General features: G+C 54.6%; 1 protein-coding gene across 3 annotated transcripts in view; it reads left to right on the forward strand.

The window, feature by feature from the left end:
* The window catches only part of PRKCA (protein kinase C alpha), a 303137-nt gene that overhangs the window by 262407 nt on the left and 14273 nt on the right, over positions 1–26457 (forward strand). For 2 of the 3 annotated variants that reach the window (XM_019980528.2, XM_070774239.1), the window contains exons 11-16: positions 459–550; positions 2443–2505; positions 3553–3691; positions 18561–18641; positions 21001–21108; positions 21708–21848. In XM_019980528.2, the coding sequence (XP_019836087.2) occupies positions 459–550; positions 2443–2505; positions 3553–3691; positions 18561–18641; positions 21001–21108; positions 21708–21848 (624 nt within the window). Of the gene's footprint in view, positions 1–458; positions 551–2442; positions 2506–3552; positions 3692–18560; positions 18642–21000; positions 21109–21707; positions 21849–22289; positions 22717–26457 lie in introns of those variants that run through there. The other variant, XM_070774240.1, reaches the window with a different exon arrangement.

Raw genomic sequence — 26457 nt, forward strand, 5'->3', positions numbered from 1 at the left:
CTACGGGGTACAAGCCCCCTGACCCATGAGGTCTGCTCTCAGACACGTCTGGGCAAACACATCAGCGTCCATCACTGCACTGCCAACCACTGGTTAAAGGATTGGCCCGTGTGGACTCTTCACGCCAGCCCCAACTTAGAAATGAATTCTGTGTGTAGGAGAAAAGGGAGGAAGGTTCGAGGCCGTTTCCATCATTGGGAGCATCTGTAACCAGAGGAGTGGACAGGGCAACCGAGAGCTGAAGTTTCAGGGCTATGTCGTGACTTTATGTTTCCTGAGGTCCTCACACAGCGGGGCTTTTTACTAATTCTTTCTTGGGGGGAGAAAACTGTGACGGGCTCCGCCGGGCAGACGTGCCAGCGCGGCCCACGTTTCCCCAACGAGAAAGCAGACCGCGGGCTGGAGCGGGGCCCCCAGTCGCGGAGGAGCCCGCTCACCGGTCGAACCTCGGCCCTCAGGACCGGCTGTACTTTGTCATGGAGTACGTCAACGGCGGGGACCTCATGTACCACATCCAGCAGGTCGGGAAGTTCAAGGAGCCGCAAGCAGTGTGAGTAGCTTGTTAGGTGCTCTCAGCGCGGCCGGGGGTCTGGAAGTGGGGCTCCACCCAGCTTGGGGTGAAGCGCTGTTACCTCCCCGGGGCAGGACGGTCGGCAGGGTCCACCTGCGCGCATCCCACGGAGACCTTCATTCTTCCTGTAGCTGGGAGCTGCGGGGAGCGGGGGCGGGGGTGGAGGCGGGCCCGGGGGGCCTGACAGCATCGGGGGGCTCCCGGCCAGAGGAGATGGGAGGGTGGGGGGCTGGTGTAGGGGGTGCGGACAGTCTGCAGAAAAGGAGCGGAGCGACCTTGGAGCCCCGGGGGCATCAGGAGAGGCGTCGCGCGGGAAGGGAACCGGGCCTGGGTGCCGGGCTGACGCCCCCGTAGGCTTGGGAGGGGCCCCCGTCCAGGAGGAGGTCGGGGGAGGTTTCAGTGGGGTGCCTGCACCTCCAGGCCCGCAGGCAGGAATCCACGCGGTCAGAGAGACGCGGGCTCCAGGGAAGACCGAGAATCTAGAGGCGGGAGCGTGACGACCTGGAGAATCAGCCCGTATTCCAGGGCCAGGAGGTCATGGGTAACTCAGAGAGGCAAAGCTCTTTCACCCCCAGTGGAGATGTGTAGTGCCAGGAACCCCAGTTAATCACCTGATCAAACGTCCATCGGGCTCCAGCGGACGTTCAGTCTAAACAATAAACCCTAGCCGCCCTGGCCCACGTGGGGTGAGCCGGCCTGGGGAGACCCACCAGAGGCAGAGCAGGGCGTTCTTGGGGGCTCGCTCAAAACAAGGGCAGGGCTGCTGGTTTCTGCTTTTATTTTTCCTTTCCGTTTTCAGAAAGCCCTCCCCTGACCCGGTCTCTTATGTTGTCAGTTACAAAGCATTAAAGCAAGTGAGTGGCAGAGCTGAGCCTGAGCGCTCAGAGCTGTCGCAGCCGAGGGCAGAACAGCCTCCCTCCATCGAGAGGAAACCCGCGGGCGTCCCACTTAGGACCTTCAACTGCATCTGTGTTGCTGGAAGGTTTTATATTTTAAAAATACAGAAAAACGAGAAAGCCACAGGAAAGTCACCTGTGACCCCTTCTCTCCTCCCCACCTCCCGCCGGCACTCAGAGACGGCCCCCTGCTGAGAGTGTGGTCCTTGTCTTCAGGGGTTCTTCCTCCGCTCCTGTAAACACACTCATGTAAACACGTGTGCTTACTGAAGCCTCGCGAGAGTGCTGTTTGCACAGGCAGAATCTTGTGGCTTCTCGGGCTTCAGGAACTAAACACAAAGCAGATTTTAAAACCTCCTTCAGTGTTTATTTGGAGTTTCAGAGATTGATCCATTAACAACTCTGAAGCCATGGCTGTAACTCCTTCCTATCATGAATTATTTAAAGGGTGCGCCAGGTATGAACTGTGGCCTGGGTCCCACTCCCCCAGCGCCCGGGGTGAGGGTGTGGGGCTGAGTAAACCAGCCCCAGAGTTCCGCTCACACTGACCTTTCTCTTCCAGGGCAGACGTGTGTTTTCACACACTACCGTATTCTGTCCTTAAGGGGGAAAATGGAGATTTGCTCAGTCTACTGTAGCCCTGACACAGGACAGCCTGGCAGACAGCCACTCTTTAAAAGATTGTGCTCGAAATTTCTTTTAAGCAGTAAATTACCTGTCCACCTGCCCCAGACAAGAAGGGCTTGTTTTCAGGCAGGTAATAAACCTGCTTCACTGATTTTATCAGCTGTGTCATCCCTTGGGGAACTGGGGTCATAAAACCGCAGAAGGTTGGAGCTGCCTGTAGGGCAGTGCTGGTCTCTGGCGGTCAGGGTCTCCCTTCCTGTGCCATTTTGATGCCTGATCTTGAGGCAGAAAGTATCCAGGAGGCCAGAGGGAACAAGCCGGACTCCTGACAGACATTTTCTGTTGCAGGTTCTATGCAGCAGAGATTTCCATCGGGCTGTTCTTTCTTCATAAAAGAGGAATCATTTATCGGTGTGTATCGAGGCCCTGCTGCCCGCAGCACAGAGGCTTTGCTGGCCCTCTGGACTCCATGGGTGTGTGCTTCTGTTGTGGGGAGAGGGGCTGTCAACATGGAGAGGACAATCCCCCCTACCCCGTCGTGGAGACCTGCTGGGACCCACAGTTCTCTGCAGCCTCTGGGCAAATGTGGACCAGCTTCTGGTTTCTGGATCTCAGAGACAGCATATCTCATTTCTGCTTCTGCAAGAAAATGAGCTTTTCTTTCCCCTGCCAGCTCCCTCCTCTGCCTTTCATGTAGCGTGAGGGTCGGGGACCTGTGAGGGCTGAGTTTCTGCTAGTGATGCTCAGCAGAGGAGCGCAGGTGCTGGGGCGGGCGGGGAGAGGGGGGCCGCCGGATCCGGTTCCTGCCGTTGCTGGTTACAGTGAAGGCAGGACGTCGGCCGGCACTAACCGGAGAGTGACCAGGACACGGTGCAAAATGGGGGGCCGAGTGCACTCTGCGGTGGGTCTCAGCCTGCAGTTTGCACCCCGGTGGGGGAGCCTGAGCCCTCTGGGTGGGACACTAACAAACCAGGGAGTGCGGGGCCCTCGGAGCTGCTCAGCTGCGTCTCCGGAGATTCACCTGCAGTCAAGGTGGGAATCACTGTCTCCATCACTCGGTCTGATTTATTAAGTATCTGCTGTACCCTAGGTGGGCTTCACAGGTGGCACTAGTGGTAAAGAACCCGCCTGCCAACGCAGGAGACTTAAGAGACACCGGTTTGATCCCTGGGTTGGGAAGATCCCCTGGAGGACAGCATGGAACCCACTCCAGTATTCCTGCCTGGAGAAGCCCATGGACAGAGGAGCCTGGTGGGCTGCAGTCAGTGGGGTCACACAGAGTTGGACAGGACAGAGGCGCCTTGGCATGCACACCGGTACCCTAGGCACAGCGCTGCCTCCAGAGATGGAAAATCGCTAAGTGGCAGGCCCCGCCCCAGCTCCCCCAGGCCTGTAGGCACGAGGCAGAGCGAAGCGGTTTCGTGCAGAGGGACGCTGATGGCGCCTGCTTCCTTGCAGGGACCTGAAGTTAGACAACGTCATGCTGGACTCGGAAGGACACATTAAGATCGCGGACTTCGGGATGTGCAAGGAGCACATGATGGACGGCGTCACGACCAGGACCTTCTGCGGGACCCCTGACTACATCGCCCCAGAGGTAGGCCCCTCGCTGCCGTGAAGCACGACCGCTTGTGGGGTGTGGATGGGATCCAGCATCACCCGTCAGTGTGTGCGGAGCAAATACAGAAGCACAAAGCACGAGAGCCCCGTGCACACGGCAAGGACACGTCCTGCTTCACGGAACTTTTGTTTCTGTTACGCGTATGTGTGAGGTGGGTGTGTGGTAAATGCATTTCTTACAGTCACAGGCAAAGGAGTGTAAGAACCACCATGGGGTGGAGAAGGAGGGACCTTGCTTGGAGGGGCTCCGTGTGGAAACACAGGCTCAGGGGTGGTTCCAATGATGGGATTTTAGCAAAATCAGGGTGATTTAATGTTTTGCTTTGTTTTTTATTGAAGTATAGTTGATTTATAATTTCATGTTAGTTTCAGGGGTACAACAAAGTGATTCGGTTATTTTAAGAATATATTCATGTTCTTTCCCATTGTGGGTTATTGTAAGACACTGAATGTGGCTCCCTTGCTGATTATCTGTTGTGTATAGAATGGTGTGTATCCGTTAATCCTGAGCTTCTAATTCGTCCCTGCCCCTCTTTCCCTTTTGGTGACCACCAGTTTGTTGTCTGTGTCAGAAAACCAGAGTGATTAGCCCACCAGACACCATGCTGTTTTATAGGTAGTACTTGGTTCTCCAAAGGTGACCCCGTGTTAAAGAACCCGCCTGCCTATGCAGGAGATGCAGGTTCCATCCCTGGGTCAGAAGATCTCCTGGAGAAGGGAATGGCAACCCACTCCAGTATTCTTGCCTGCAGAATCCCATGGACAGAGGAGCCTGGCGAGCTGCAGCCCATGGGGTCGCACAGAGTCAGACACGACTGAGCGACTAAACAGCAGCAAGTGCCCTCAGCAGCACCCGGGTGTGGGTGCTGGAGTCTCGGCCGGGACGAGCACACCCACGAGGCCCGGCGGAGCGGCTGCAGGACTGTGTGTTGCTGGCAGGGGCCGTGCTGCTCTGGCTTTGTTATTACACACGTGGAACGGTTTTCTTCCTATATTATGAAGCTTCCTGCATGCCAGTGACTGGGTGGGTTACCACCCTGGGTCGCTGTGTAGCCCACTTTCTGCCCTGTGGACGGCACAGTCCCTTCCCCACTGAGCTCCGGCACGGGGCAGGTGATAAATTCCAAGTTAGGCCAACCTTCAGCTCTTTGTAGAGCTCTCATGTTAGCTGTTGGTGACGTTGTGGTATTTATTCAACATGCTGCCTTACGTATTTATCTTTCAGGCAGTAGCGAGGGCAAGACATGAGCTTGGAGATCTGACCAATGTGAGCGCCAGTCCAGACTTTATTATTTATAGGCTATGGGAGCTCAAGCAAGTGACCTAACCGCTCCGAGCCTCTGTTTCTGCAGTGGCAAGTCAGGGACAATACTGTGTTCCCTGCAGAGCTGCTCTGAGAACTACAGGCGCCTGGTACAGTGTTTGTACCCGGAACCCTCTGTCACAGCCATTATTCCCAAACGGAAGCCAACTTTTATTCCTTTGTCAAGGCTTTTTTTTTTTTTGGCTTGTTATATTCCTAGTTAGAAACATAGGCTTAGAATATTTACCTAAAAACTTAAATTCTGAATTACATGTCCAATTATTCTCTTGATCCTTAATCTGCCTAACCTCTTTACCTGCAAAGAACCACACTTTAGTTTCTCCAGGTATATCGTGAGTTTAAATATTTTTCAAATATGAAGGATAAAGAAATGGTACAGAAAAAATACGCCCGCTGGATGCAGTATTTATTCTGGAGGCTTCTCCTAGCTGACATGGATTAAACAGGCTGTTATTGTGAGCTGTGCCAGCTCCAAGTACCACCCACCAGATGCTGCCAAAGCTTGATGGCAGGGAACGGCAGCAGTTTGAAGAATCAAGGTGGCTTTGAGCTTCCTCTCCATCAAGACCAGGTCTCTGCTGATGAAACAGCCAGCTTCTCATGTTCAGTAATGCCTCGGCCATCTGATATCACCAGGGATGAGAGCATTCCACTTAAATGAAATTTCCCAAATAATTGAAGTTTGTTGCCTTTTTCCCCAAGGTTCCTCGTTGTATTAATTTCATATAGCTGCTATATCACTACCAGCTTAGAGGATTACAGCAGTACAAATCTATTCTCTTATAGCTCTGGAGGTCAGGAGTCAAAATTCAGTCTCATTGGGTTACTGTGGAATTGCTGACAGGGTGACCGTCCCTGCAGCAGCTCCAGGGTGACTGTCTCCTTTTCTAGCCTCTGGAGCTGGTCCTCAGCTTGTGGTTCCCTCCTCCACCGTCTATGCTGACAGCATCACATCTCGGAATCTCTGTCTCTTCCAGCCCCAGCCCTCCAGCCTCCCTCTCATCGGGACCGTTGGGGTTGCATGGGCTTCACCCAGATACTCCAGAGTCATCTTCCCATCTCAGAATCTATAACTTATCCACAGCTGCAAAATTTCGTTTACTAAGTGGAAGTAGCATGTTTACAGATTCTGGGGGTAAGGATCTCTGAGGGAAGGGAGTGTGGTTCAGCCCACCGCCTCTCACTAAGTGATACCTCCTTCCCCCACCCGAGTGTACCGCTAATGTATCGCGGTGACGCTGAGCTTCTGTAAGCCTGTGCTCTTCGGTGTGTATGTTTTTTTAGTGCTGTGCAGCGTGACCACGTGTCAGCTGACGTCTCCAGCACCCTGTCCAGGTACAGATCGGCTGGCCGCCACAGCAGCTCCCCTGTCGTCCTTTCATAACCACACCCACCCGCTTCCTGCACCCCACCCATCCCTGACCCCTGGCAACCACTCTTCTCTCTTCTGTTGCATAATATTGTCATTTCAAGAATGTTATAGGATGCAGTCATATAGTATCACCTTTTCAGATTGGCTTTTTCCTCTAAGCACCTTCTAGAACCACAGTCATTATTTTGGAACACTGCTTGTACCACTTGGTCAAGTTACTTAAACACCCGAGGCTTTAGTCTTCACCTGTGAAGGGGTGTGATAATGTCCACCTCATGAGGTTGTCTGTAACTGGAAAGTTGTTGCTCCTGGCATTGATTTTCTTCACTTAACTCACATTGGATTGTAAGCCTCCTGCTGTCTTCCTGCTCACTTACTTGGGACAGTATAGACTAGGTTGACTTGGAAAAGACACTTTTGAACTGAGCTTGATTGCCATTTAAGAGATCGTACCTGTATGGTGCTGGCCATGTCATGCTCAGAACTTGAGGATGTGCTGTCAGAAGGAGGGATGCTAGGAACATCCCTCAGAGAGAGGGATGCTGGGAATATCCTTCTGATATACTCCCAGGAATTCTGGGAGTATCCATCAAAGAGAGAGAAGCTGGGAACATCCATCTGAGAGAGGAATTCTGGGAATGTGACATCAGAGAGAGGGATGCTGGGAACATCCTTGAGAGAAGGGAATTCTGGGAATACTTTCAGTGGGAGGGATGCTTGTAACAAGGTGTCAGAGAGGGACTCTGGGAACATGATTTAAGAGATACAGGCTGGGAACACCCATTGAAGAAAAGGATGCTGGCAACAAGCTGTCAGAGAGGGATTTGTGGAAAACTAACTCGGGGCCCTTACTACACCCAGGATCACATGTCTGGCCCCAGATTCCCTCAGGTCCTGTCACCCTTCATGCCTCTCCTTGTTCCCACTGTGGAAGCGACGATAAAGGGGCGCCCACCATTTCTCCAGTGTCCCCTGTGTGCTGGGCCCTTCTTTCTTCTCCTCGTGACAAACCCCAAAGAGAAACAGAACCACAGGCCCGTATTTCAGACAAGGTGACTGAGGTGGTAAATGATGGTCTGAGGTGACATTACTACAAACTCCAGAGTCCAGCTGCTGCCCCTGGCTCCAGCCATCTCCACCATGGGAAACCGCTCGAACCCGGGCCGTTTGCACATCCAGAGAGCATCCTGCAGGCCTGCTGTGGGCCTTCCCCAGGAAGTGCTCCCCACTTGCGGTGGAAGAGGTGACACAGATGGAACTGGATCTACACCCAGTTTCCACCTGACTCTCTTTGAGGAGTAAGCCGCACTCCTTGGGCAGCTCTGTCAGGAATGACTGCCTGTTGTTATGCCTTTTACCAGCATTTTCTTTCTGTGTGTCCAGGAATTGGAATATTTCGCTCAAGGAATCAGTGCAGGGTATAGAAAAGACCATCTAGGTTCACAGTCTGTGAATTGCTCAGAGGTGAAAATAATCCTGTCCTCTGTGTAAACCTTCCTGTCAGGCAAAGACCACGTGATTATCTTAGGTGGCATTTTCCTTAACAGGCAAAGCGGAGGCTTAAATGTTTGTGACTGTTTGTTCAGAAGCCTTGAAATGGTTTTTGTAACATCTCCTGAACCAGTGAAGATGAGGAGAGGCAGAAAATGTCACTAACACACGTTTGCAGCCGAGATGGACACCCACGAAAGGGGCCCACATCAGCAACTAGCTCCTGAAGCTGATGTTACTGCGACTCTCTGCTCTGCCATAGAAAGAACCCTTCGAGGTCAGCTAGAGAGTCCCCCGAGGCTTCATCTGGACCTCATCCCCCACCTGAAATTCAGCTATCCTGGCCGGCGAGATCCAGTCAGAGTCAGGGGCCTGCCGGCGCCGACTGGACCCGAGCCCCGTCGGCTCTGGCCTAGGCAAGAGCCAGGCAGTGTCTGCGGGCCCCGGCTGCAGTGGGGGCGAAGCCTCTGGAAGGTGCACAGCGCAGAACCCTTCCTCACAGCCTGGTGGGGCAGGGACATGTAGCCCCACCTCAGAGGGCATCACCCACGACGCAGGGACCCTCTTCTCCGGACCAAGCCCTGGGAACACAGCTTCTGCCTGTCACACTTGAAACACGACTTGGGGGAGGCAGTGGTGGGGTTTGGAGCCGAGATACTGAGCACAAAGCCTGTGTGTCCTCTGCACGAACTGCATCTCCAGAGAGAGGAGGAAACGCCCCGAGGGAAAGAGCCGCGAGGTGATACGGACCACGTCTTCTGGAATGTCTGAGGGGCTCAGTCACGACCAGACCCTTTCGTTTCTAAGGCAGTGAGTCAGGATGGTGCCCAGCTGCAGACCCGGGCAGACCCCCGTCCCCCGCCAGAAGCCAGGCTGAGCCTGCAGCTCGGAGCCCCTCCCCTCGGGCATTCTCCCCGCTACGGCCCCGTGGGGGCGGGGCTGCCCGAGGGTCTGACGCGGAAGCCGTTCCAAGTGGGCCGCTGCCGCCTGGAGAGCTCAGAGCCGCGGAGGAGCCCGTGTTCCCCTGGGCACGACAGAGGGGTGTTCCCCTGGGCACGACAGAGGGGCCTGCAGCCCGGGTCACTCCTGGGAGGAGAAGCTTGCAAGCCCACCCCACCCCCCTCCCCCGGCCCGCCAGCTGCCCAGAAGCGCATGTGCACGCCCATCCGCTGGCGACAGGGGCCGGATGGATTCCCTCCTGGGGCCTGGACTCTCCTTTCAGCCCTGCACTGCCCGAGAGCTGCCGGAAGTCTCCGTTTTTATGTAAAGTACGTCTGATTCTCCTTTCCCTTCCTCCACCTGGGCCGGCCTTCCCCTCCTGAAGCCTTAGCTGAGATGTCACCTGTGGGAGGTCGCCTTTCCTGGCCACCCTGGTCCAGGTGGCAAACCTCCTGCCTTGCCACCACCCCCGCATCCCTGGTCCCTTTGGTGGCACAGGTCACCCTCTGATGGACCATATCACGTGCTCCCATATTTGCTTATTTCTTTGTCTCCGACTGAGCTCCATGCGGCAGGACCCTTGGCTGCTGTTCAATGAGGAGTCCCTACCCGTACCTGGGAGTCTGGAGCTGCCGTGGCCAGCAGGAGGGTGTGGGGTGATCACGGGAACAGAGTAGGGACGGTGGCCTCGCGGCTCCCCTCATCCATGACTGGGGACCCCCGAGGGTCTGAAGGTGGACGGGAAGTCAGCCCAGGAACCCAGATGGCCCAAGAGGCCAGAATACCCTCCTCCCTGGAGATGCCTCCTGGTCTCTGGGAAAAAGTCGTAGAGTGAGGGAGTGAAAACAAGAGCATCTGAAAGGCAAATGAACAAGGACCTCGTTTGGTGCGCCCAGGCGGGCAGCCAGGCAGTAAATTAGCGCCTGCCAGACGGAAGAAACGGGAGACGAGATAGAAGCCAGTGAGGGGTGCAAGGCTCCTCTGAGGTCGGGCTTGTGAGCGCAGACCCCACACCAACCAGGGAGCACGGCCTCGGAGAAAGCCCTTGATTAAGAAAGAGAAGGATAAACCGGAAGGCGCTTCTTCCCATCAAAGGCCGATTTCCCTCCGTGTCAGATCACGGTCCAGCGACTCCAGCCTCACCGGAGACGATGAACCACCTGCCTGCCTCCTGAGGAGAGGCTGAAGAGCCCCGGCCAGGCGCTTTGGAAGGGACGGGGTCTTCCTTAAACTGCACGGCTTGTCTCAGATCTTTAGAGGAGTGATGTTGCTTGTATTACCTCATACTTTGTCTCATAGTTTTCCTGGCATCAGAGCTGAATGGGTTTACCAGTTCTCTGGAGCCTTGGGCCCCTCCTGTGATGTTGTCCCTGAGAGAGTTCAGCCCGTTCGTCCCTCCCGTCTCCCTCCCCTCCCCCACGCTCCCCCCTCCCCTCCCACACTCCCCCTCCTCTCTTCCGGCCCTCCTCTCCCCCTCCCTCTCCTCTCTCCCTCACTCCCCTCTCCCTCGGCCTCCCCTACCCCGCCCATGCTCCCTCCCCCTCTCTTTCCCCTCGTCTCCCCCAGAGAAGACCAGCTCCTTGTGCATCAGCCATCCCTGGATGGATGACCTGCTGAGTGGAGACGCATTGACCTCCTTGCTGCTACTGCTGCTGCTGCTAAGTCACTTCAGTCGTGTCCGACTCTGTGCGACCCCAGAGACGGCAGCCCACCAGGCTCCCCCGTCCCTGGGATTCTCCACGCAAGAGCACTGGAGTGGGTGCCGTTTCTCCGTTGACCTTGATGTCGGTCTAATCTGCAGACTCGGTGCTGTTGGCCCTGTTTTCCAGATGATGAACCAGAGGGGCAGAGGTCTGTTTATTTCCCCGTGGCCTCAAGTCCTCCGCTGGCCGAACTGGGCTCTGCACTAGGGCTCCTCAGTCCCCCCACAGCGGCTGCGGTCCCAGCCGGAGGCCACCCGGGGATGGACACCTTCCCCCGTCCAGACCTGGCTGTGTCCTCCGAGCCGGATGCACCGACGCATCGTGACTCTGGAATTCTGTGGCTGCGCTCGTTGGCCCTTCCATTGAAGATGTGTTTAAATCTTTTAAAAATGGGGCCAAGATCACTGAATTCCTTTTCACCTTTTACGTGGCAAAACTGCCCTGGGCTGTGGGGAGGAGCAGGCAGGCATCTGGGCAGAGACGGCGCGCAGTGTTCCCGCTGTGGGGCCTGGACTGCGCTCCTGAACCCGTCCCCTCGTTCGTTCTGACGACAGTCCTGGGGGTGAGAGGCACAGTGCCTGTTCTGCAGACAAGGAAAAGGAGAGCTGCACTGTGGGGGCTCGCAGACCACAGGCGGCCGGGCAGGCTCCAGGGTGCCCGCCCCGAAGGGCTGGCCTGTGGCACTCACACCTCAGTGTACCCTTGCTCTGAGGGCACCACACACGTCTGTGAAGACTCACTGGACTGTGAGACTCTGAAAAAGCCTCTATCTGGCTGATAAAGGTCTTACAGGCACATAATGTGTTCCTCATGCCTACTGTGTTCTGTCGCTGCACGAGTGATCGTCTTGTTCAGACGTGCCAGGAGCATTGTGAACCGCTCCGTGCTCGGCAGAGGAGGCCTGAGATAATGGGGGTTGGGGGCCAACGGGAGCACCGAGCAGGGAGTTGGGCCCCCCACCTGCTGCCCCGGGGAGACCAGTGACCAGGCCACGGTGGCCGAGCTCTAGAGCCCCTCGTGAGGCCAGAGGCTGACGGCCACGCGTTGATTCTGGATTGATTCAGCTTGGCTGTCTCGTAGCCCCACGCAGACAGGATGTCTCCGAGAAGGGAAGAGTTCTGTTTGATTTTGTGACTTTTTCTTTATCGTCGTTGAGTCAACTCTGGCTATAGCTCTGCTCTTTTAAAAACTCAGGGTGACGTCTGTAAAGTGGGAATCGTCACAGTGCCATTTCAAAGCTCCACTTGGAGGACTAGGTTTTGCCCATAATAAGCTTGGGCTTCATATAGTTGTATCTCTTATTTGACAGTTGTTTCAATGATCTGCTGCTGTGTAACCACCCCAAGACTTAAGGGCTTAAAACTACAACTGAGTTAGCACTGGGATTCTTCGAGTCAGGACTCAGCAGGGACGTGCCAGCCGGCGCAGCCCGCTGGGCTCTGGAGGGTCCAGGGGGCCCTGGGCTCTGGCTCTTGGCTACGGCCCCCCGGGTCCACCTCTGTGTGGTCTGCCCTGCGTGAGATTTCTCCTCCTTCAGTGGCTTATTCAGAGCTTCAGAGGACCTCACTGAGGCTCCTTAAGCTGCACCTAGAACTTAGTTGCTGTGCCATGCCCACCACATTCTCGAGGTCAGAGCATGTTCACAGGCAGCTCTGTATCCAGGGGAGGCACGTAAGTGCTAGATCCTGGTAGAGGTGAGGCCTGTCCCCGCACAGAGGCCGTCCAGGGTCATGGAGGGAGTCCCCTGTACTTCTGGCCTTGAGCTCCGTGTTGGAGAACCCTCAGCACACTCCCTGAAGGGGCAGGTCTCAAAGGCGCCCAGGACCCAGGCAGGAGGGCCCCACTCTGGTTACCCACCTGGGATCAGCAAGTGTTTTCTGCTAAGCGCTAGAGAGAAAATGTTTTGGGTTTTGCCTTCATCTAAATTTTAGATTTCGCCAATTTGAGCAACTGTTCCTGCCAAAAGGCTCAAAGACTGATCATCTTTTTAACATTTTTCCATTTGCATTTAAACAATTTAAAACCATGCTCGGCTCCCAGGCTGCACACGGAGGGCTCGCTGGATGTGGGCTGCGTGCAGGCCAAGGTAGACGTCCCCTCCCTTACAGCGCCCTCTTCGGCCTCCTCAGTTGGAGTCCCTCCCTACAGCTCTGGGGTCCACAGGGCCAGAGGGACCCGCCACCCGCTCTGAGAATCCCTTCCAGGGTGGAGCCCTGGGTCTCCCCCACCCCCTGCATGTCCCTACTTAGGAGCTCGCCAGGCCCTGGCCGCCCCCGTGGATACAGGAGATGCGTCCGGTGCAAGGTGGCTTGATTAAAACTCAGCCTCTGTTACTGTATCATATTCTTAGTGCATCTCGCTGTGAGAAGTTTCTTGAAAATTTCGTGTTGGGAGAAGAGAAAGAATCTGAAGCTGTCCCGTTCTTTTGATGCAACAGGAAACGTGAAAGTTAGTTTGGCATGGGGCTAAAGAGGCTGTGGGGCCCAGGGCAACTGGGATGGTGTTTCTCCAGCCCTGGTTGTTCCACAGTCAGCTTCCCGCCTTATCCCTTGACGAGTAAATGTTACAGAGAAGCTGGAGAGAGATTGGCCAAAGTACGAGCTTAGAGCTTTACCAGAGAGCCTTGAAATGGGGGTGCTTTCTCCCTGGGTAACTGTGTGCTTGGCGCCTCATCCGAGGACCGCTGACGGCCCGCTAGAGCACACTCCAGAGCCAGACGCACCAGGTGTGTGGGCGCGGGGTCTTCCCACCAGATCAGAAGTCTGGCGGTTTATTCAGAGTTTTACGTGTGCCTCCTTCAGAATCAGCACAGCCCCTGTGGAAGACAGTTTGCAGTTTCTTACAAAGCTAAACAGTCTTCACCGTACGGTCCTGCCTTCTTGCGCCTAAGTGTTTACCCAGACGAACTGAGAACGTGCGTCTGCCAGAAGCCTGCACACGCGTGTTTACAGCAGCTTTAGTCGTGGTGACCAAAGCCTGGGTGCTGGCGAGACGCCCTCCCGCAGGTGAGCGAGTAAATAAACTGCGACACGTCTGGACGGTGGAACATTATTCAACACTAAAGAGAGGAGCTCTCGAGGCCTGAAAAACCTGGGAGAGCCTCATACGACCAAGTGAAAGAAGCCAGCCCGAAAACGCTGCTCGCTGTGTGCGCTCAGCTCTCGGCGTCTGGAAGAGGCAAAACTAGGAAGACCGTGAAAAAGATGAGTCATTGCCGTGGTCCGGGGAGGGGGGACAGGGCACAGAGGGGTCTGAGGACGCGGAGACTCTCGAGTACGGTAATGGCACACGTCATGGTACATTTTCAAAAACCCGTAGGACACACAGGCCAAGAGCGAGCCCTGATGTAAACCTGGGTTCAGGGGACAACGAGGTGCGGCTGCAGGTCCGTCGGCTCTAACAAAGGAGCACCGTGGTCCAGACGTCCCGGGTTCAAGTCCCAGCTTTGCGCCTGACTGGCTGTTCAGCCTGAGGCTGAACTAAGCTACTTAACCTATCTGTACCTCCTTCTTCATCTTTGAAATGGGCTGCTCCTACTGCCGGCGTCTCATGAGGGCTCCATGTGCCGACAGAGAGGAGACCCCAGCCCTTGGTCAAATTCCTGATGGTTGCTGCTCTCAACTGCATCTGAAGCTGCACACGCTGCCCCCGATTCCATGAAGGCCCGTCTGCTTCGGGCAGGTTGTGTGGCCCCAGCCCAGGACGCTGGGGGCGGGGGTGGTCCCGGAGCGACATCCTTCCAGCTGCCACCAGCCTGTGGCCTCCTAAGAGGCCAGGGCTGCCCCCTGCCCCTGCCCCTTCCTCCCACGTCCTGAGCCCAGGCTGGCAGAAAGCCGTTCATACTCTGCTTACAAGACAGGCAACATCCCGACACCCCCGAACACGTGGCTTGAGGGGCTGTAGTAACCGTCACAATGACAGACAGCCGTGGGGCTGGTGTCCGGGCCCCAGGGCCGCCTCTGCCTCCTGTGTGCCGCTGGGAGGCTGCCGGCTCCAGCCTTCCTGCGAGCCTGCCTTTCCTGTCGTGAGTTTCCTGCGACGGGAACCATATCGCCAGGGCAGTCCCTCACTGGGGTCTGCAGGGCACCAGGCATCTCCCGGGCTGGGCTGTGCTCCCAGTGCCAGAGACCCTGCACCCGTCCCCTTGGGGACAGACCCAAGACAGCCTCCCGTCCACGCTGTGGTCCCTGAGCAACGGCCTCAGCCCAGAGCTGGCTTCCTGGGTGGGTGGGAGCAGGGGCACCGGACTGGACGGTGGGAGCTGGTAGGACTCAGAGTCTGGGCCAGCCCCGCCAGGAGGAATAAAATGCAAGCCAGAACTGCCTTCAAGTAGCCATGTGTCTGAAAAAAGAGGGGAAGTTAGTTCTAATATATCTTATTGAACCCAGCATGTCCAAAGTGAACGATTCTCCACGGGCTAGTCTGCATTTGGGGGTTTTGCACCCAGAGCGCATCTCCGTTTGCACAGCTGCTTCTCAGAGGCTCAGAGCCGCACATGGCTGAGCGGCTGCTCAGGGGGGCAGTGCGGGTCTCCTGGCTCACAGGGCTGGGAACCTGTGCCCTAGGCCTGTGCTTCTGGGTGCTCGGCTGTTTCGTGGGCTCCTTCTCTAGCCGGTTCCCCTTTGCAGAGAGGTAGAGATGTTTTTAATAGCAGCTCACTGGGGGCAAAGTCTGCTTCTTGCTAAACGAGGGTGTGTGGCGCTGAGGTCACCACCTCCCTGGCAGCTCAGATCTTAGAGCCGTCTCATCCCATCCAGGGCGAAGCCGGGGTGATCAACTCTCAGGGTCCCCAGGAGGAAATGCTCCCGCTAACCCCTAAGGCCATCCTGTTACTAACACCCGCAGGTGCTGTGGGGTTCAGAGCAGCCTCGGGCGCTCCGAGCAGGGCTGGCTGGCCGGCACCAGGGGCTGACCAAGGCCGTCGCCTCGGAGGACGCAGCAGGGTTCTCAGCACCAGTCAGGAGACCTTAACTCTGTGGACGTGGACTGCAAGGAGCAAGTCAGTACAAGAGTCAGAACAAACAGCACTGAAAGCTTCAGGTGGCCTTAGGGTGTGTGGATCATTCTGGCCAGAGTCAGAGTTCCACACCCTGGACTTCTGACAATTCCCCGAACTTGGGGGCACCTTCCAGGCCCCGGAGCAGGCAGGCCTGGTGGTGAGAGGCTCGGATGTGTGTGGAAGTGGAGTCCGAGGTAAAGCTGGTTCCCTGCCCAGGCCACACTTCGGCCTTGTGGGTCACACAGCAGCACAGCCTGTGTTCAAAATAAACAAAAACCGAAAGAGATAAACAGCAGTTTTCCGATACAGCTCGGAGAGCTATATTCAACATTCTATAATAACCTAAATGGAAAGGAATTTAAAAAAACGTAGATATACACGTGTGTGTGTGTGTGTGTGTGTGTGCGCGCGCGCGCGCACGCACGTGTGGTCTCCCCTGGTGGCTCAGATGGTTAAAAACCCGCCATTTGATATCTGGGCCAGGAAGATCCCCGGAGCAGGGCATGGCAACCCACTCCAGTATTCTTGCCTGGAGAATCCCATGGACCGAGGAACCTGGTGCGCTACAGTCCGTGGGGTCACAAAAGAGTCAGACGTGACTGAAGTGACTTAGCACAAATGCACACATATATATGTAACAGAATCACTTTGCTGTATACCTGGAGCTAACACAATATTGTAAATCAACTACCCTTCTATTACAAATTCTTTAAAAAAAAAAAAACAAACACTAAAACACTGATTAATGAGAACAGATTGCAGGGCCTCACTTTAATATAGTTACAAGAGCAAATTTTACTCAAGGGCTTTTGAAATATAGTTACGACAACTGGAATGATGATTTTGAATCTCGTTAAACTAATCCTCAGAGCCCTTTGATTCATATTTTATTAATCCCAGTGCGAGTGGTTCCATGTATTTGAAAGCCATAAATAGTAGTTTTAAAACAAATATGTCAATATTCAGAGCACCACTCATTATCTGTTTGGTTTCAGGCATCTCGCTTCTATCCCCTAAAATCTGAGCCAGCAATCGTTGCTGGCTCCCTGGGCACACAGTGGGCAGTGTGTCTCACACACTGGGAGCCGGGCAAGTGAGCCCTCCTCTCCCAGCCAGGATCTGTGGTTCCTCTACTCGCCCAGGTCAGGCCATCGGGGACTGGTAGGACTCCAGCATTTCATGTCATTAGGGAATAAACTAGGGACACATTTTGGTAGGGTTTTTTGTGCTTTTCATGTTTGTACTTTCTGAGTTTTCAGAGAAGAACAGTCTTCAAGAGAAACTAAGGCTTCTCTGCAGGTCCCTCTGGCTCTCCTTGTCTTACTGAGGAAACGAGCTCTGAAGCTACCGCATCCGAACATGCGCCCCCTATTCCCACCCACACGGAGCCAGGAACATGTCCTCCTCACGCCCCAGCGAGAAATAGTAACTATTTAAAGGAATAGGGTGGGCCGATACGCAGGAAGTTAGCTGATGTCCCAGGACTTTTGCTTAGACATAGGGGAAACATAGCCTAGGGCACCCCAGAGTCCACTGGAACACCGCAGAGTCCACTGGGACACCCCAGAGTCCTCTAGGGCACCCTGGAGTCCTCTAGGGCACCCCGGAGTCCTCTAGGGCAACCCCAGAGTGCTCTAGGGCATCCCAGGGTCCTCTAGGGCATTCCAGGGTCCTCTAGGACACCCCGTGGTCCTCTAGGGCACCCCGGAGTCCTCTAGAGCACCCTGGAGTCCTCTAGGGCATCACAGGGTCCTCTAGGGCATCCCAGAATCCTCTAGAGCACCCTGGAGTCCTCTAGGGCATCCCAGGGTCCTCTAGGGCACCCCAGAGTCCTCTAGAGCACCCTGGAGTCCTCTAGGGCATCCCAGGGTCCTCTAGGGCATCCCAGAATCCTCTAGGGCACCCCAGGGTCCTCTAGGGCACCCCAGAATCCTCTAGGGCATCCCAGGGTCCCCTAGGGCACCCCAGAATCCTCTAGGGCATCCCAGAATCCTGTAGGGCACCCCCAGAATCCTCTAGGGGATCCCAGGGTCCCCTAGGGCACCCCAGAATCCTCTAGGGCATCCCAGAATCCTGTAGGGCACCCCGGAATCCTCTAGGGCACCCCAGGGTCCTCTAGGGCACCCCAGAGTCCAGTTTGTCTGCAGAGCTGCAGGTGTTCGTGCTGAGCACCTGTTGGAACCCTCCACCCGAGTCCTGGGGCGTGACCACGGTCAGCAACATGTGTGCTTAGGCCTGCAGCCTACCTGCGAGGCAGCGTCTTAGAAATCCGAGTCAGTACTACCCCCTTTCCCAGGGTGGGGCAGGGGGCCTAGAGCCGCCTGCACGTCCAAGAGTCTCCAGCGGGTAGAGGGGTGGGCAGGGGACAAGGTCTCCGGGCCCATCACCAGCTGCGACCAGTCGTTTCATTTTACTCAAGTATCTAACCCAAATCTAAGAGGTCACGTGTCATGTTGCACCCACAGACACATCTCTGAGGCACATGGCCGTGCACACACTCACTTCTAACTGAAGGACACTTTGTAACTAACCCTCAGACCTTGTAGGCCAGGGAACAATGTTAGCAACAGTCCTCTAACATCATCCAACCTCAAGACTGTATTTTAGTTTTACTAACTTTTTTTTACAGTTGGTTTGAATCAAGATTCAGACAAGGTCCAGCTCATACATTTGATTATATTTTGCGTCTCTCTTCAAGACACTTCGAAATGTCAGTCCTTCTGCAGGTGCCCTCAGGCCTGTTGTGCAGCACAAGGAAACTGGAATTCCTCTTTATCCTTCTCCTCCTCCTCGTCACCATCTTTATTATTTTCAGCAAAGTTCTGTGACACAGTTAGTCTCCAGGTGGGTTCGGAAGAAGAGTCCAACGGGTCCAGAGCTCTCGTGGGGCAAAAGGGTCCCTTCAAACCCAGCGGCAAGCATCGTCGCCACCTCGTGTGGAGAACAGAGTGTGAACGCCTGCACGCTTGCCTTCCCTGTCGCTCACCAAATGCGGTCGATGTGTTTGCCTTCTCACAGATAATCGCCTATCAGCCGTACGGGAAGTCCGTGGACTGGTGGGCCTACGGCGTCCTGTTGTACGAGATGTTGGCCGGGCAGGTGAGTTTCGCGTGTCTCACGCTCATGTGAGGCCGCGTGGCGTGACGGCTGCAGGTCTGTTGGGCCAAGGTCATGGGACGCGGCCGATTCCAGTCGGACTTCCCTGATCCTGGCCAGAGCGGGAGAAATGGTGCCAAGCTCATCTTCTGATCATAAAAACCCAATTCGCGGGGTGCAGACAGGGCAGCTTTCTCGTCACCCACTGAAGCCCCTGCACGGTGAGAACAGCAGCCGCCTGCTGCGCTTCCGCGTCTCAGCCAGGGCCGGGTGAGGTGCACAGCTTGGTTCTCCAGAAACCACGAGCTGCTGCATGTGCGGAGACAGAGTCGCTGTCAAAGGAAGATGTTAGTTAGGCCTGAAGAGGTGTTTCAATAGCTTCTCCGTCTGCCCTTATCTCTCCCTGGGCAATTCATTGTAATTTTCATAGAAGTCAGCGAGGCTGAACCTCCAGTTGAGAAAAGGAAGACTAGGCTCCTCTTGGCCGCGTGACCCAGGTCAGATCACCAAGGGCACCGCTGCCCAAGTCCCTCTTTCTAAGGTGTGGCTTCCTGTCCGTGTCACTAGGCTCAGGACACAAGCCGCCATTGGCAGACGACCCCCGCAAGCCGCAAGTGGGTTAGCAGCAACAGGGGCACGTCCGTCTCAGGGTCTTGGGGCAGGCCTGTGGGCAGGGAGCTCAGCCCGCGGTCGTCCACGGACCACGCTACTCCCGGCTGTGGCTCCACCGTCTAGGGCCTCGGGTTCCACCGCTGCATCCTCCTTACTCAACTGGCTGGTGGAGAGAGGGGGACAGAGTGTTGAGGGGCCAGCCTGGAGCCCACATGCATCTCTCCTGCCTGCACTGTGCCAGCCACAGGCCCCCAAGAGCCAGAGGGCTGGCAGAGGGCTGGCCACGAGCTCGGCGTGGGGCTGCGGGGCTGGGGAGCCCCAGGCACGTCTCAGCCGTTTCTACCCATGATTCTGTCCCGGGCAGCTTCCGATGACTTCTCAGCCCTCCAGGGGCTTCCCTGGTGGCTCAGCTGGTAAAGAATCCACCTGCAATGTGGGAGACCTGGGTTTGATCCCTGGGTTGGGAAGATCCCCTGGAGAAGGGAAAGGCTTCCCACCCAGTAGTCTGGCCTGGAGAATTCCATGGACTCTATAGTCCACGGGGTCACAAAGAGTCAGACACGACTGAGCGACTTTCTCTTTCCTGTCAGCCTCCGAGTGTGCTGAGGAGCTTGCCCTCCGTAGCTAAGAGCCTTCGTAGGAGAAAATGTAAATAAATACCCCCAAAGAAGTCTCTGAATCTTTGTTCTTGGGAAAGAGTCACCCTTTCTGACAAGTCACTTCCATCAATTCACTTAGTATCCATTCAATGCGGATGTATTAAATGTGCCTGGTGAAGGTTCTGAGAAGCACACAGACCTGACCTTCAGGAAGCCTGCAATCTAGAGAGACCATAGATGAGGAGCGTTTGCCGCTTGGCATCGGCAGGGACTGGTTCCCGGACCCCGACCGCCGGGTCCCTGGTGGGGACTGGCTCCCGGACCCCACAGACCACTGGGTTCCTGGGGGGGACTAGTTCACGGACCCCACAGACAGCCAGGTTCCTGGGGGGGACTGGCTCCCGCTGGGTCCCTGGGAGGCGCAAGTCCCGGTGTAGACCGTGCGGTGTCTGCGCAGGCCGCGCGTGTCCTTCCGTGTTACTCAGTACACCCGACACGGTGCAAGTGCTACATGCGTGGTTGTGAATACCGTATCAACGGTCTGTGTTTGCTGAAAGCCTAAAGCGCTGTAAGTGCTATGTATGTAGCTGTAAATACAGGATCGATGCTCTGTGTTTGCCAGTGTGGCAGTTGCAGGTTTTCCTTTTCCTGTATTCGTTTATTTTTGGCCATCCTGCCTGGCTTGTGGGATATTAGTGTCCCAGCAGGGATCAAACCCGGGTGCTGGTGGTGAAAGCACCACGTCCTAACCACTGGATGGCCAGAGAATCCTGAGTTTTGCTTTTTAAAATGTTTTGGACTTTTGTTTCACTTTCGATCTGCGGTTGGTTGACTGTAATAGCAATAAACTCAGAAGAGATTAAGAACAGGTTAATGGATTAATTATAATTTATTTGCAAATTGTTACAAGCATTACTCAAAAGCATTTTCCCTAAAGATTTTTGGGGTTGCCCAGGGCAAGATAATTAAAGGGACAGAGGAAAAAATGGAAAACACACTCAACCACCAACCTAATTAAAAGTAATCAGCCCACGAGTGTGCAGCCCGTGTGTGCAAGGAGCCGGCTGTTCCCTGGCACTGAGCGGCATCTGTGGGCCCGAGGGGTGAGCCTCTCAGCCTAAGTCGTCCCCTCCCCCTCTTTTCCGCACCAGCCTCCGTTCGACGGCGAGGACGAGGACGAGCTGTTCCAGTCCATCATGGAGCACAACGTCTCGTACCCCAAGTCCTTGTCCAAGGAGGCCGTGTCCATCTGCAAAGGGGTGAGTCACAGGCCGGAGATGCCTCCTAGCACGTCTCAGAGGCATCCTGGGGGGCCACGTGCCCACGCCCCCAGGTTTCAGGTGGCGCCTTTCTTGTGACAGCGTGTGCTTTTGTGAACCATGAGTCTTGGGTTCAGAGCATTTTGGTCCAGGCAGCAAGCAGGCATGTGATGCTGGCCTGCAACGCCTCGAGCACACACCAGGTGCAGCGACTGTGCCTTTAACAAGCTTGTTATTTGGCTGTGCCGGGTCTTAGTTGCGGCCCAGGGGCTCTCGATCTGGGGATCTGGGCGCAGAGCAGCCAGAGGGCGCCCACCCACCCCAGCGTTGTTCCAGTGGACCTGTTTGCTCCTGTCTTTTTTCCGTTGTACTGATCGTAGCGCGTGTTTCAGGCCTCAGTGTGCTGGTCTGACCATTGCACAGTGTGAAAGGGCTCCCGCAGCCGACGTCGCTCAGCCGTCACCTCGCATCACCTTTTTTACTTTGGTGAGAGCGCTCCGGCTCGGCTGTCAGCGGGGATCGGTACACAGTCCGGGACTGCACGGCAGCCCCCGTGTTGCCCTGTCCCACGCGGGAGCCTCTTTCTCCCCCGCCTCTAGCTGATGACCAAGCACCCCGGGAAGCGGCTGGGCTGCGGGCCCGAGGGCGAGCGCGACGTGCGGGAGCATGCCTTCTTCCGGAGGATCGACTGGGAGAAGCTGGAGAACCGTGAGATCCAGCCACCCTTCAAGCCCAAAGTGGTGAGTTGGTGCCCGGCCCTTCTTCCTGGGGTCCCGGGGCTTTCTTCTGGAGGGAGGGGGCTGGTGACCCCCCGGCCTCTGCAGTTCCCAGTGGGCCTCAGTCGTGTGGCCCCCATGCCCTCCGTAGGCAGCAGAGCTGCCCCCATGAGATGTGAGAACCAGGGCAGGACCTCCTGTCTTGGCCTCACAGGACCCCTTGGGTGCATGCAGCTCTCCTGGCCTGGCCTCGGCCAACAGGGGCCCGAAAGCATAAGGAGGCCTCAGCCGGCCCACCGGCGGGCCTGGGGACGGTCCGCACCCTGGCCAGGCCCCTGCCCCAAGGACTGTGTCCGCCCCTCTCCAGCATGGTGCCTTGGCTTCCATTCTTACTGTATGACCTCCCCTCGGCCCTGTTCCTTGTTCGTTTACAAATTCGTCCGTTTAACCCTCACAACAACCCAGCGAGGTGGCGATCATGGTCCCCAGTTTACAGTCCAGAACACTGAGGCACAGAGAGGCTGACTCACTTGCTCGAGGACACACAGCTGCTAGGTGGTGGAACCAGGACGCAGCTCCGGTGTTCTGGCCCCAGGATCTTTCCCCATTGCACATGGCTGCATCTTCACACCCCATCTCAGCCGGGAGAGGGGCTCCCAGAGCGCCGGGGAGCAGCGCTGCTCACAGGCGGCATCAGGAGCGTCCACGGGGCTGGTTCAGCCCGAATCTGTCTCCTCCGACAGGGGCCGCCTGAGCCTGCACAGGGACCCTCCTGGGGCGCTAAGGTAGCCCCTGGGGGGCTTGTGGCTTTCTCAGAGCAGCAGCTTTCTCATCCAATCTGCTTATGTGTCCTCTCCTCCAAGAATAAAACTGCTGCTGGTGAGCCCACGGATTTTATTTTTCCAAGATATTTTTAGCACAAACTAAAGAAAAGCTGAAATTAATCGGGTCAGTTGACTTCCTCCTGAGTCATCATTTCAAGTAGGGCCCTCGTGTCTCTGCCACCCAGCTTCTCTGTAGCCGGTCCCGGCTCTGAGTCAGGAAGCTCCCGTGGGAGCAGATCCGCCTCCAGGTTGCAGAACCTGGTGTAGGAGGACGTTGGATAAAGACAGTGATGAGGGGTGCTGCAGGCGGGCTCAGTGGAGTATTCTGTCAGGGATTTTCTCTCTCCCCTTTCACATCTATGTAGGCTTCTTAAGTTAAATACGAGAGGAATTCAACAGTACACAACCTAGACGGCATATTCAAAAGCAGAGACGTTACCTTGCCAACAAAGGTCCGTCTAGTCAAAGCTATGGTTTTTCCAGTTATCATGTATGGATGTGAGAGTGGGAACACAGAGAAAGCTGAGCACCGAAGAATTGATGCTTTTGGACTGTGGTGTTGTAGAAGACTCTTGAGAGTCCATTGGACTGCAAGGATATCCAACAAGTCCATCCTAAAGGAAATCAGTCCTGAATATTCATTGGAAGGACTGAGGCTGAAGCTGAAACTCCAATAATTTGGCCACCTGATGCGAAGAACTGACTCACTGGAAAAGACGCTGATGCTGGGAAAGATTGAAGGCGGGAGGAGAAGGAGGTGACAGAGGATAAGATGGTTGGATGGCATCACTGACTCAATGGACATGAGTTTGAGTGAACTCCGGGAGTTGCTGATTGACAGGGAGGCCTGGCGTGCTGCAGTCCATGGGGTCGAAAAGAGTCGGACACAACTGAGCGACTGAACTGACTGATACAACAGTATCCTGTGCATGCGTCCTAAGTTGCTTCAGTCGTGTCCGACTCTTTGCAACCCCATGGACTGCAGCCCGCCAGGCTCCTCTGTCCATGGGATTCTCCAGGCAAGAACACTGGAGTGGGTTGCCATGCCCTCCTCCAGGGGATCCTCCCGACCCAGGGACTGAGCCGCCTCACTTGCGTCCCCCGCACTGGCGGGCAGGTTCTTCACCACGGGTGCCGCCTGGGAAACCAAGGGTAGCGTCCCACTCACAGCATGGTTTCTGAGCAGCAGCAGCGTAGAGACACGGGCTGACCCTGCTCGTGTGTTGAGCAAAGTGCAATTACTTGTCAGTCACACTCCAGAAAGAGAGGACATGCAGCCAAGTCAACCAGAATATCCATCTTCTTCTTCTCTCTGTTCTCACTTCATCTTCAGAAGAAATCATTTCTTGGCACAGCCTCCCACGCGTGGCTCTGGTGGCCCTGAACTCAGACGTGGGGGGAAACATGAAGTCCTTGCTCTGGCAGCCTAGAAGGCAGGTCGCTCCCCAGGCCCACAGAACTCCCCAGAAGGGAGTTAGGCAGTTGAGCCATGATCAGTTCAGTTCAGTCGCTCAGTCGTGTCCGACTCTTTGCAACCCCATGAATCGCAGCACACCAGGCCTCCCTGTCCATCACCAACTCCCGGAGTTCACCCAGACTCAGGTCCATCGAGTCAGCGATGCCATCCAGCCATCTCATCCTTTGTCGTCCCCTTCTCCTCCTGCCCCCAATCCCTCCCAGCATCAGGGTCTTTTCCAATGAGTCAACTCTTCCATGAGGTGGCCAAAGTACTGGAATTTCAGCTTTAGCATCATTCCTTCCAAAGAAATCCCAGGGCTGATCTCCTTCAGAATGGACTGGTTGGATCTCCTTGCAGTCCACGGGACTCTCAAGAGTCTTCTCCAACACCACAGTTCAAAAGCATCAATTCTTCAGCACTCAGCCTTCTTCACAGTCCAACTCTCACATCCATACATGACCACAGGAAAAACCATGGCCTTGACTAGATGGACTTTGTTGGCAAAGTAATGTCTCTGCTTTTGAATATGCTATCTAGGTTGGTCATAACTTTCCTTCCAAGGAGTAAGCGTCTTTTAATTTCATGGCTGCAGTCACCATCTGCAGTGATTTTGGAGCCCAGAAAAATAAAGTCTGACACTTTTTCCACTGTTTCCCCATCTATTTCCCATGAAGTGATGGGACCGGATGCCATGATCTTCGTTTTCCGAATGTTGAGCTTTAAGCCAACTTTTTCACTCTCCACTTTCACTTTCATCAAGAGGCTTTTGAGTTCCTCTTCACTTTCTGCCATAAGGGTGGTGTCATCTGCATATCTGAGGTTATTGATATTTCTCCCGGCAATCTTGATTCCAGCTTGTGTTTCTTCCAGTCCAGCGTTCCTCATGATATATTCTGCAAAGAAGTTAAATAAGCAGGGTGACAATATACAGCCTTGACGTACTCCTTTTCCTATTTGGAACCAGTCTGTTGTTCCATGTCCAGTTCTATCTGTTGCTTCCTGACCTGCATACAGATTTCTCAAGAGGCAGATCAGGTGGTCTGGTATTCCCATCTCTTTCAGAATTTTCCACAGTTTATCGTGATCCACACAGTCAAAGGCTTTGGTATAGTCAATACAGCAGAAATAGATGTTTTTCTGGAACTCTCTTGCTTTTTCCATGATCCAGCGGATGTTGGCAATTTGATCTCTGGTTCCTCTGCCTTTTCTAAAACCAGCTTGAACATCAGGAAGTTCACGGTTCACATATTGCTGAAGCCTGGCTTGGAGAATTTTGAGCATTACTTTACTAGCGTGTGAGATGAGTGTAATTGTGCGGTAGTTTGAGCATTCTTTGGCATTGCCTTTCTTTGGGATTGGAATGAAAACTCACCTTTTCCTGTCCTGTGGCCACTGCTAAGTTTTCCAAATTTGCTGGCATATTGAGTGCAGCACTTTCACAGCATCATCTTTCAGGATTTGGAAGAGCTCAACTGGAATTCCATCACCTCCACTAGCTTTGTTCGTAGTGATGCTTTCTACGGCCCACTTGACTTCACATTCCAGGATGTCTGGCTCTAGGTGAGTGATCACACCATCGTGATTATCTGGGTCATGAAGATCTTTTTTGTACAGTTCTTCTGTGTATTCTTGCCATCTCTTCTTAATATCTTCTGCTTCTGTTAGGTCCATAACATTTCTGTCCTTTATCGAGCCCATCTTTGCATGATATGTTCCCTTGGTATCTCTAATTTTCTTCAAGAGATCTCTAGTCTTTCCCATTCTGTTGTTTTCCTCTATTTCTTTGCATTGATTGCTAAAGAAGGCTTTCTTGTCTCTTCTTGCTATTCTTTGGAACTCTGCATTCAGATGCTTATATCTTTCCTTTTCTCCTTTGCTTTTCGCTTCTCTTCTTTTCACAGCTATTTGTAAGACCTCCCCAGACAGCCATTTTGCTTTTTTGCATTTCTTTTCCATGGGGATGGTCTTGATCCCTGTCTCCTGTACAGTGTCACGAACCTCAGTCCATAGTTCATCAGGCACTCTATCTATCAGATCTAGGCCCTTAAATCTATTTCTCAGTTCCACTGTATAATCATAAGGGATTTGATTTAGGTCATACCTGAATGGTCTAGTGGTTTTCCCTACTTTCTTCAGTTTAAGTCTGCATTTGGCAATAAGGAGTTCATGATCTGAGCCACAGTCAGCTCCTGGTCTTGTTTTTGCTAACTGTATAGAGCTTCTCCATCTTTGGCTGCAAAGAATATAATCAATCTGATTTCGGTGTTGACCATCTGGTGATGTCCATGTATAGAGTCTTCTCTTGTGTTGTTGGAAGAGGGTGTTTGCTATGACCAGTGCATTTTCTTGG

The sequence above is a fragment of the Bos indicus genome, chromosome 19 (genome assembly GCF_029378745.1).
Source record: "Bos indicus isolate NIAB-ARS_2022 breed Sahiwal x Tharparkar chromosome 19, NIAB-ARS_B.indTharparkar_mat_pri_1.0, whole genome shotgun sequence".
In the NCBI taxonomy this organism is placed as follows: Eukaryota; Metazoa; Chordata; class Mammalia; order Artiodactyla; family Bovidae; genus Bos; species Bos indicus.